Source organism: Amblyomma maculatum, chromosome 10, assembly GCF_055883805.1.
Source record: "Amblyomma maculatum isolate TAMU_Amacu chromosome 10, ASM5588380v1, whole genome shotgun sequence".
NCBI classification, from domain to species: Eukaryota; Metazoa; Arthropoda; class Arachnida; order Ixodida; family Ixodidae; genus Amblyomma; species Amblyomma maculatum.
In genome coordinates, this window is record NC_139353.1 from 42,979,106 (window position 1) to 42,991,497 (window position 12,392).

The 12,392-nt window shown below is 43.3% G+C and overlaps 1 protein-coding gene across 1 annotated transcript in view; it reads right to left on the bottom strand.

The window, feature by feature from the left end:
• The window catches only part of klar (klarsicht), a 238,285-nt gene that overhangs the window by 203,435 nt on the left and 22,458 nt on the right, over positions 1-12,392 (bottom strand). The window contains exon 6 of the mRNA XM_084582611.1: positions 1,286-1,413. Coding sequence (XP_084438737.1) covers positions 1,286-1,413 — 128 coding nt within the window. The remainder of the gene's footprint in view (positions 1-1,285; positions 1,414-12,392) is intronic.

The window sequence follows — 12,392 nt, forward strand, 5'->3', positions numbered from 1 at the left end:
CTACACCGGCTCCTACCAAAAATTACTGTTGCGCTTCCATGACGATGGAACACTGCCGGAACGTTGGACAACGACGCTTCCGGAGCACGCGTCAGTTCCAACGCGCAACAACGAAAAACGACTGCTGCGCACTGAAGGAACGCGGCTGGCTTCCCCGCAGCATGCCTCGCGATGTGGAAAAGCACGCTTTACAGGACCACGCAACTTTCAGCTTGACGCGTTTTACGGTCAAGGAAAACCTTCGCCGCTCTATCGTCACCATTGCCAGAGTCGATGTCGCTGCCATTCCCATGTGGTAGCGTCAATGTCATGTGTACACAGACGAAAGAAGTGAGGCTGGGATACGGCTATGTTTTATTAAAGGAAGGAAATAAAGGAACCGAGGCAACACGATTCATGAGAAACATACTGTCTAACTGGTGCTATTCTGTCGATGTCGGGAGTACTCCTGCTTTCTCAATGTTTAGTAGCAACTTTTTAGTACCCGCAAAAACCATCAAACAGCTAAATAATGATCAGTGCACATTACAGTCTTATAATTACTTTGAAGAACTGCGCAGCCTTCAGGCTCCTCGTGACTAATAAACCAAGCATATCCAACTCTTGGGTGCTCTGGCCAAACAACGGTGAGCACATTTTAGAAATTATCATCATGTAATCTTTCTGCATAACAGCCTGCGGGGGTCCCTTGTGTTTCGTGTTCTTTGTGTCCGTGTTTTTACCGCTACAAAATGATTCCAACAAGAAATTACCAACTAGCCCAACTTGAAGTTTTAACAAAGCCTACAAAACCTTTATTCTTATTCTGAATGAAATGAAAATCTATAATTGTAACTGCGGCTATTCTCTGGAACAAAGCCTCAACAGAGCGGTTTAATCTTTTGTAGTTTTATCAATGTTCCATTCCATGTCATAATGTGCAAGCAATGGACAGTACTGAATAATAGGTAGGTTCATGCCTGGCACAAGGAGATCACGATGCTCAGCTTGGGACGCGTGCCCCACACAAAAGCTGACTGCAGCAGTCCAAAAGTGTGTATAAGTGCCTTCAAACCGCACAAGCGGGCCTGCAGCAGGATGCTTTGCACTGAATTTTGCAGGGCACTGTTAGATGACATACAGATCCAGTATTTCTTTTCAAATTTTGCAGACCTTATCCTATTAAATTGCGATGAGAATCATGCTGGTATGGCGAAGAGCCTGCTCCATTTTGTAAAAGGTAGCTCGGGTCACCGTTGCCCTGAAAGGGAATTGGAGGAACAAAAAAGGGCGGAGCTGGGCTGACCTGCTGGGCGTGCAGCCTCTCCTGGACTTCAGCCTGCGTCCACGATGATGACATGGCCATCTGGCTGGGAAGACGCGACTCCAGCTCCTTGAGGCAACGCCTCAAGCAACGCATCTCCTGAGCCACTTCTGCTCCCAACGGGCATGCAAAGACACAACACAGTGGTGCAAAGGCATGAGAAGAAGGGCTATCCGAGGTAGAGTACACCAAATATGAGGAGGAAAGCCATACGCAATAGGAGAAAGCAAGCCGATCATGACGTATGTGAAAGCAGCAAAATGCAAGGAACAAACATTTGAAGAAGAAAAAGGACAGCAACTGCGAGTTAGCTGAAAGCATATACCTATCGGAAGCACCGGGATGCAGGATTTCATGAGAAACTGTGCAAACACACAAATGAAGAAATTTCAAATGGAAATATTTTCTCTACAGCAACTAAGATGCTTTAGAAAAATATTTTTACTGCCACTGTATACGTACCTGTGCACATTCAGACAGTTTCTGTATGCATGCTATATAAGCCACAGTGTATATGTACAGTTCACTGAATAAAACTTTATTATATTGTCACCCATGGTAACAATGTTGCTGCTGTGGACGAAGATCATACGCAGGTGTACGGGGCTGTGCAGGTAGGTCTTGAACAAAACTTGTCACTGTCTCATCAGGTGCTGGACTCTAGATTGCAAAAGGTCCTCTGCTCGCTGTCGCCAATATTGATTGATGAAAGTCCTTTGTAGCTTGTCCTTACAGACGTCCCAGGAAGGGTGGCCTTGTGGTTTTTGAACCAGTGACAAGCAGTACAGTCAAAGCAAAAATACAAAATCTGTAGACAATGTTCGGGAGACCAGCCACTGTGGCAAGCCACACGTTCGTACAACTCCAGCCAATCCTCTAGATCTTCAGAGGCGTCCCCATGGAATGTAGCAGTCGTACGAGGAGTCATCGGTAGATAGACCACGGATGGTGTGAGAAAAGAGCCTGTCTGCTGACATTGGGTCGTGGTATTCTAAGTTGTGGTGAACCACTGTTGCTAGGGTTCGGCAATAGACCGAATTCGGGAACAAGGTCTTGAAGCTGCCGGCTGGCACATATCTCGGCCTCCATGTCGAAATGCGGCGGCCGAGACTTGGGAGCGGACTCAGAGCAGGAGGTATTGAGGGGGTTTGCTGCATATACCCTGCACCTCCACCAGAATGTCACAGGTTCTTTCGGTAACCTGAGACGGCAGTCCAGAAGGACAGGGTCAAGGACAGGGCCGGGGCGCAGACGTAAGCAGCAGAAACAGGAGCTAGAGCCAGGCAAAGCGGTGGCAGCGATTCCACGCACACTCCGCACAATCTTCCTCTTCTTCTTCTTTGTCGCTGATCCGCCCCATGCAGGCAGCAACAACTATTGTTACCACAGGTGACAATAAGTGCTCAAGTTTTGTTTTGGTAGTAACAATATCACTGTTAAAAAAAGTAGAACCATGTGAGCGATGTTTAAATGCAAGCAAAGCATCTCAGTTCATTTAGTGAGCAGGAATCTACTACTGGCTTCTGTGCTCAAGAAGTTTCAGTCCACTCCGTGCTACATCTGGACTAGCCCACTGTACTACTGTAGGAAGACATGCATGTTGCAGTGTTTTGCTCCAAAAGTAGACAGCGAGTGTTCTTAGTAAAATGATCTTTATGGACACCTTTCACTTCTCGCTACCACCCGTAACAACAACCAAATGATGAAGGTCAAGTTCAAGCAGACCATTGTCTGCCAGTTCAGAGCCCTCAGTGGCCAAGCATCTAGTCATGCCATGAAGACTTGGCTAGACTTGATACTGGATATGCCACTGTACAATGTATGCATCGCTTTTCAGCTCCTACCTGCTGCTCGACTGATGAGACCTAAAGTTTTTTCAGGTACAGTTTTTAAGAGCTTTCTGTTGGTGTGTACTGATGGACAAAAACAAGCCCACAGGGTGAGCAGAGGTGTAGACAATCAATGCATTCTTTCAATAACAACCAGTAGCTAAAAAACAATGCTATGATATGCAGTAATTTGTTCCTGCACACCATTCTTTTCACATTTCAATTTTCGAGAACAACAACACTGTGCAATAAATGCCCCAGTTGTCTGTAAACACGAACACTCATCAGGATTTCAAATTCAGTGACTCGCAGAGCACTGAGCTAAAAAAAAAGTACAAGAGGATATGAGATTGAGCCCCAAGATGAGAAATAAACAAAGTAGTAGAACTTCCACAGTTGTGTTTCATTACAACAGGGATGGTGAAACAGCCCGACTATTGATCACTTCATAAGCCCCAGCATCTCTGCCAGTTCTTAAGAAGAGTTCTTATGTACCTCGCACATCGTGATGGAGATAAGCATCATAAAGACAGAAGACAGAAAGCAACATGCAGTAAATTCATCTTATTTCACATGGTGGTTCACGGTCCTTGCAAAAAGAAAGTGTTCTATGCAACGAGCATAACAGGATGGCAATCTTTCCAATCAGCCTACCTTCACACATAGAAGTGGCCTCATGTCATCACATTCTAATTAATTAAGTTGAGTTTATTGGGAGAGGCAAGACCTTCCACTAACCCATAAGTATCCAATGTACTTCACAAGGTAAGCAATATTCAGGAATAAAAAATTCATAAGCCAATATGCTTACTTGTCAGTCTGAATTTTTTACACCAAGTGTAAAAAATGCAAGACACCCTTTGTGTGAAATATTGGCTCAAAACTCTTTCCTTCCATTCTAAGAGTCACTGAAATCTTAGACAATGGCACACCATTTACAAACTCAATTTGTATTAGTACATTTCTGTTGAGGAGAGCATGTTGCTGGGCTAGTTGGTGATCCATTAAGTAAAAAATTTAGCGCGAAAATAGAACACAAAGGACAAAGAAGAACACATAAGTCGTTTGACAAGTGCTTGTCAAACGACTTATGTGTTCTTCTTTGTCCTTTGTGTTCTATTTTTGCGCTAAATTTTTTACTTAATGCAATTTTGTGTCTGCAGTTTTATGCTGTATAAAGTAAAAAGTAAAAAAAAGGCAAAGACTCAGTTTCATCAGAATCCAAATCATCCCTGCCAAGTGAAGGAAGCAGCTACAATAATTTATTTTGCTCTGGAAAGATATTAGTGCACTTTGCATAGCATAATGGAGCCTTCACATGAGCACGTGCTTCTTGTCACAGGTTGCCCCAGAATGGAACTCAATATTTTACTTTGTTTTTTGAGGGTCTCGAGAGCTGCGACAGCTGTCACCCCGGATGTGCCTGTTGAAGTCGTCGTTCTTATCATTCCTCCTGACCTTAATGCAGATATTGATGAGAACACAGACAAGAACAGTACGACTGATATGGTAAATGGTCACGGGTGTATGTAAGGACAGCTGCCATGATTCTATGTTGTGACTAAAATATAGACAAAAAATAACAGTAAATGCTGGCATGCAGTTTCCTCAAATTGCATGGACTCTCTGCTTTTGCGCATGACAGCCATGCAATTAATATGCAATGGATGTGAGGGAAATCTTCAGGGTGCAAGGCCACACACCAAAAGAAGGAAAGGTTCAGTGCTCCCTCTGGCAGAAAAGCCAGCCAAATTAAAGCTGGTCTACCTCAACTAACGACACTAAGGAGAGGCAGCTAAGTCTAAATTTTTGGAATGCCTCCAATGAGGTGTTTAACGCAATACGTGATGATGAAATTCTGATATAAACTGTGATATTTTGTCGTGGACACAAAGGATGTGAAGAAATGAATAGCAGTTCACTTGATTAGAAGCATCAACAAGCTCTCCACTATTTCTTGAGAGTCTGTCATGCCCAAAATATTTATGAGCGGGGAGCCAAAATGCTAAATGTTTCTGAGTCTGCATTGGTCCCTTCACCGCATATATGTACAATACTGTCATGGTCAACATATCTTTATTCGCACTCATATAATTATGTGCTGAGCACACATTTTTGCCCTGTTCATCTTTACATGTATCTTCCTGGCCTTTCTGCTAGCTTGGGTGGAGTTGCTGTGGCTGTAAAAGTACTTGGAAACGAGTCTGTACTTGCTGTAGCCGCAGACACTTAAACTCATCATGTTCTGTGGATCCATGCTAAATGGAGCTGCTCGACTCATGTCCAAACTTAGTGATGAGAATCTGCAAAATGATGCAGGAACTACTGCAGCTGCTAGAACATGCTCCAGCCTGTTTCTCATTTTACCAGTTGCATGCTCCCCGATGTTTTTCAGTTTTGACTTTTAGGTCCATGGTTATGTGATATTGTGATGCCAAGTTGTTCAAGTTTGTTTGAGGACAAAATACTACATACAATCCTGCTTTACTGGCACTCTTCTTTAGCGTATGCCAGAACTGTAGGATATAGGACATTATCACTGTCTTTAGCTTTGAATGGTCATTTGCCTTGACAGCAGGGTTCCTTCAAAGTTGTGCCAGTAACTAATCCATAATATATCACAGCAAATGGGTAAGGTAACCTACTGATTCCAACCACTAGCACGCGCGTGGCTGACGTGTTTATTTTCCGCTGCACTCCTCTCTCTGCGGGTGCGGCCAGCGCCAGCCACCGGTTCTCTGCCCCCCTCCCCCGGGGACACTGCGGAATGTACAATATTGTGTTATACTCCTTTACCGTTTAACCTAAACTGTCCTTTCTCCCTGTCGCTCACCTCTTTGATTTCTCCTACCTGTCTCCTTGCTATCCCTTTATTTCCGCTGCCCCAGTTCAGGTGCTTCAGCTCTTTTCGATAGCTGATACCGGGGCAGGCAAAAAATCTTTTCCTTCCTTTATTATTTTTAATTTTTCTACAATAATAAAACCACTTACTACTACTAGATACAGTCACAGCAGATTTCATGTTGGCAGAACCTGTCGACGGCGTTTTTCCCAATAGCGTTGACAGTACCTTAATTCATCAGCTTCAAATGAGAGGAAATGAATAGAAGCTGATTTTGTGAGCTCGGTTCATAGCACCAGCAAATGTGGTTTAGGAGGAGAAATCACCTGAGATTAAGGGGTCAGATTTGGCCTTCTTAGGTTTTTCTTTGGTGAATCTGAAAGGCTTCGAAGCATGAAAAAATATGTGAAAAATTTGTTTTAGGTCTTCGTAACAATTAGGCAGGTTTTGCTTGAAAAGCACTATAAAAAGGTTGTCCACAAAAATATGAGCACTTCAACCACAAACTCAAACTTTGAGCTACCGGGATTATTCGAGAGAATTATCTGAACTGATGCCCTACGCTAATGAAAAAGAAGATCCAGTGAGAAGTATAGTAAAGTATATGGGGTTTAACTTCCAAAAGCAACACGGGCTATGAGGGATGCCACAGCAAAAGGCTCTGAAATAATTTCCACAACCAGGGGATCCTTAACATGTGCTGAATCACACATTACATGGGTACCTTGTATTTCATTTTTATCAAAACACGATCACTGCGGCTGGGACTGAACCCGCATCATCAGGTTTAGCAGCCAAGAGCCTAACCAGTGAACCAACGTAGTAAGGCAGAAAAAATAAGCAGAGAATACTAGCAGCAGCAATGGTTCGGTTTGGTTTATGGGGTTTAATGTCCCAAAGTGACTCAGGCTGTGAGAGATGCCGTAGAGGAGGACTCCGGAAGTTTCAAACACCTGAGGTTCTTTAACGTGCACTGACATTACAAAGGACACGGGCGCCTTGCTTTTCACCTCTATCAAAAAGCAGCTGTCATGGAAGGATGATGGTGTAGAGGTACAGCATCCTCCTCGCATTCAAAAGGACCGTGCTTCAAATCCTGGTGTCACATAATTTTCTACCAGATTTTGAAAAGAAACTTCAGTATATTCATCACTACACACATAGGTCTAGGGCGTGCATCTTGATCCCAGTGACGACAGATGGAAATTAACTCCCTCATCCCAACAAGAGTCAACCACCCTGTTGTTAGTAATTGGCCACCAATTTTTATATGAATAGATACCAACTAGTAGCCCCCAGTTCCCAGCGACTGCAAAGCTGCTGACCACGGTTGCGGTCACACCTGTGACACAGCGGAGGGTGCGAAGGATCTCTGGCTCCAGACAAGTAACCCCTGGAAACTAAACCTGGCAACGCTTAACATTAGACATTTATTCAGCGAGGCTAGTCTAGTAGCTCTGTTCGAGAAACTAGCGGGGATTACATGGGATGCCATGGGACATAGTGAGGTTTGAGGGACAAAAGAAGCATATGCTGTTCTAAAGGGTGGACACATACTGTGTTCTATGCTATCATGAGTTATTGGAGAGAAAAGAACTAGGTGTAGGTTTAATGGTTAATAATCTGGAAATATAGAGGAGTTCTACAGCATTAACGAAAGGGTGACCGATATCTAAATAAGCTTCATAAGCAGTATAAATCGAAAGCTGTACAGGCCTATGTGCCTACATCTAGTCATGAGGATCACACAGTTGAAAGCCTTCACGAAGGCATAGAATCGGCAAAGGGTAAAGTAAAAACACAGTATAGTGTACTAAAGGGTGATTTCAATGCCAAGGTAGAAAAAAAAACATATATGGAGATCACACAATGGGGATTATGCCATACACCCTGGAAATAGCAGTGAAGAGTTATCAATAGTGTTTGCACAATGCAAAACTTCACGAATCATGAAACCCTCCTTCAACAAACCGAAGAACCGAAGGTGGAGGGGATTAAGACTGAAACAGATTTCATAATGTGCTCTAATCCATCTATTATGCTGAATATGGTGGTCATTGGAAAGATGTAACGATGCAGTGACCACAGCACAATCAGGTCTCGAATTAGTCTGAATTTAAAGAGGAAACAGAATAAACTAGTAGGGAAGAAGCCTATCAACCAATTACTGGTCAAGGGGAAAAGTAGGCGAATTCAGAATATTGCTGCAGAACAGATATCCAGGTCCAACTGACGAAGACGAACATAGTGTAGAATAAATGAACAATAATTTCAGAGATATCATTACTGAGTGCATAGTAGAAGTAGGCAACAGGATAGCTAGACAGGATACCAGTAAACTATCTAAGGAAACAAAATATCTAATTAAAAACGCTAAAACAGCATAGCCTCCAAACCAACAGACAGGACAGAACTGGCAGAGCTATCAAATCTAAATCAATAAGCGTAATTGTCCAACATAAGGAAGTATAACCTGGAAGAAATTGAACATTCTCTAAAGAACGGCGGTTGCTTAAAACGGGAAACTAGACATAGGCAAAAATGAGATGTATGCACATTGCACTGAGAGACAAGGTGGGCAACGCCATTTACGATTAAAGTAAGATAGTCAAAATAGCTGAGGAGTTCTACGCTGATCTGTACAGTAGCCAAAGTAACCAGCACGGTAATGAGTATAACAACGATGCAAAGCAAACAAACGCTGGGCTGGTAACAAAGAATTAATTAAAAAATTATTACAATTAAAAGAGAGAAAGCAGCTGGGGAAGAGATGTGTTGAAAGACGAAGAAATTGTGCTAGAAAAACTGGTTACCCTTTATACGCAATGCCTTATGACCCTGAGTGTACCAAAATCTTAAAAGAATGGTGTAGAGTCACCGAGCTCAAGATCAGCCCGTAGAGGGCGAAACACGTGTTCCCGTTGGCCTGCAAGCTGTGTGTCATCGTGGTGGTGTTGTTGAGAGCTTGCGCTGAGGGGCTGGGCATAATTACGACGCGAGATATATATTGCAATAGAAGCGCGAACTCGGTCCTGTCAAGAGTACGTACTCGTAGGTTTAACATGGACTTGACGAGAACAGTCTCGTGCCTGCAGTTCCTCCCATCCCCATTCGCCGAAAACCCACATTACTGGCCGATTGAGAATACGTATCTCACGGAGGCAGTGCATTAGAAACGGCACCCCTGGCTCGTGCAAACAAAGCCAGAAACACGGGACCGCTTGTATGTAAACATCGCGCTTCCCGAGTGACCGTCCCTTTCCGTGTTGTATTTTTTTAAGGTTGCACTGCCATCTTATAAGTAATGTGCTCAGCAAGGAACGTATAAATCTTCACCAGCTATTGGCCTGAGCTGACAGGTCTAAATGGCGGCGTGAAGATTGTTTCGCTCTCGATGCATTTCAGTATCGGTCGGGAAACATCGTTCATAGAAAACGGAGGGAAGAAGACTATTCTGCTTTTACGTGTATACTTCAGCCTCTGTTTGCCCACGCCACGATGAGGTGCAGAGGGTAGGCACTGTCGACCAAGTTTGTTTGTGCTTTGCATTATAGTTATGTTTCATTATATCGTGTGAGGTCTTTGCACGTATGCGTTTTAGTGTTCCTTTCTTTCTTGCTTTGGCATTTTGTATGGTCACGTGATACCAGCATCGCATGCTATTTAATGTGCTTTTCTTGCTTTGTGTATTACCAGGTTATTTGGGATCCACTAGAAGAACGGTGGGGCCACCTATATACGCAGCAACAGGCTATGGCTGCGTCAAGATCATGGGCAGGCCTTGCCGAATCGATGATGAGCCAAGGGATTAAGAAGAGATGTTGTTGAGAATCTAAGGGTTCTCGTCAAAATCCCAAATGTTGTGCGTCTTCACTCTAATCATGCTATTCACATTTATAAATTTTTTCAGTTGTCAATGTTTAAGTCTTTGCCGTCATCCTTCGTGCTCAACGCCAATCAAGAAGAAAAGAAAAAGGGAAAAGAACTTCTACTAATGGTGAAGTTATCTTTACCCATAAGAAATGAGGACATCAGGCACTTGTAAAAAAAAAAATATGACAAGTCAGTTTACAACCCGTTACATACAGTGTATTAAGGTACTAGATAAGAGAATCAGGGCAACCTTAGACTGTAGTCAACCAAAGGGTTGGGCAGGATTTCATTGGATGGAGCATCCTCTTTAATCACCTGATTTGGCTCCATGAGACTTTTTTTTTTTATTTCCTAAAGTTAAAACTTGCTTAAAGGGAACCCATTTTACCTCAGTTTAAGAGGTTCAGGCAAAAACGGAGAATCTCCTGAAGAGCCTTCCAAGAACCTCGTTCTAGAACTGTTACCAGCAGTGGCAACACCGAATGCAGAAGTGTGTGAATGCTGAAGGCGACTACTTTGAAGGTGGTAACGTCACAGAGAACCGATTCTCTAAGTATATTAATTTATTGGACCAGTCTTGTTTTTTTTTTGTATCACACCTCGTAGCATTCATAGATTACGAAAAAGTATTCGACTCAGAAGAAGCCTAAGCAGTAATGCATTTATTGCTATATCGGGACGTAGATGAGCTATATGTGTAAAAACTGGAAGATATCTATAGTGGCGGCACAGCACAGTCCTCCATAAAGAAAGCAATAAAATTCCCATAAGGTAGGGTGTTAGGCAAAAAGACACGATCTCTCCAGTACTATTTACTGCTTGCTTAAAGGAAGTATTCAGAGACTTGGAATGGAAACAGTTAGAAGCAAGGGCAGACAGAGAGTACCTCACCACTCAGTGATTCGCTGATAACATTGGCCTGCTAAGTAACTCTGGAAAGAAATGGCAAAGAAGGATTAATGATCTAGACAGGCAAAGATAAGCAGTAGACATTAAAATCAATATGTAGAAGAATAAGCTAATGTTCAACAGACTCCGAAAGAACAGCAGTTTGCATTAGGTAGCTAAGCACTGGTAGTGGTAGGCGATTATATCTACTTAGGACAGGTTAGTAACCGCAGATCCGGACCAAGAAAGTGAAATAACTAGGAGAAAAAGGCTGTGATGGAGCACATTTTGCAAGTACTATCAGATCACGAATAACGGCTTACCAGCATCCCTGCAGAGGAGAGCACAAAACTGCTTTATCTTATCAGTACTCACCTATAGATCAGAAACATGGAGGCTAACAAAAGGGGCTCTACCGAAACTCTGAACAATGCAGTGGGCTATGGAACAGAAATTGAGAAACGTAGCATTAGGAGACAGGAAGCAGGAAGAATTGGTCACGGAATAAATGCAAGCTAATGACATTCTAGTTGAAATCAAGAAGAAGACATAGGCACAGGCAGGACTCGCAAGGATTACCAATTGGATTCCAACGGTAAGCAAACGTAGCAGGAGGTTGCAGAAAGTCTGGCAGATAGATGAGGTTAGGAAGTTTGGGGGATCAAGTGGATGCAGCTAGAACCGGACCGGGTTAATCATCATCGCCAGCCATGTAGAGCCCAGCTGATGACGATGGAGAATACTGCTTTTGCTCCGATTCAGAGAATGAAGCCCTTTTTTGTAAAGCAGAAAGACAATAACCACTGAACTCCTGTGCTCAGAAACAGTCATCTTCTGAGAAAAATGGCGCAAAGGTGCCACAACTGAGCCTCACCAGCAGCTACAGCATTGGCAAGGGAAGTGTGGATCTTCATTGTCAAACTGTGAACAAGTACAAAATCTGCTTTAGAGAAAACATGTGGTGGTGTACAGCTTGATTTCTCTCATTAGCCTAAAACACAGATGGATATTAACTGCATCTTGGTGTGCCTAACTTAATCATAAAACTTTGCCAAGCTGTATATGAACATGCTTTCCTGGTCTAGGGGATAGCATGTCTGAATAAGGACCCAAGAGCGTGGTTGGTTCAGTTTCCATCTCACGCACCCACCTAAAAGGTGTTGTTTGAGTTGGCAGCTTATGCTTACTCAGCCATGTTATTCTGTCTCGTAGTATTGTCATACATACCACCATCTATTCAATAACCAGCCATGTCACCTGCCAACTACTACCCAGAGTCACAATGTCTAAGCCATAATACCAATAAGACCAATAAAGCCACCCTTGCCAGATTTTCTAGAGAACAGGGCATTTAGCACTATTGTTTTGAAACAGCACGTCGTAGGGGGGGTGAGCAGCAAGTGGTCTAGATACAGCAAAAACGTCAGAAAGTGAGGAGGTGTAGCAGTGTAAAGTTTCTTTGTAGCCAGTAAGTTTGAAGAGGAGAATTTGGGAGATCCAAGTGGCGTGGCTCGCATGCTCAATTGACAGGCTGGCACAGCGGGAGTACTGCATCAGTCCACAGCTCTGGCTACATGCACTGCATAATATGCTGCATGCACCATATACTACAGCGCCTTGTTCACAAATTGATTACTAACACTGCACAAAAATGTCA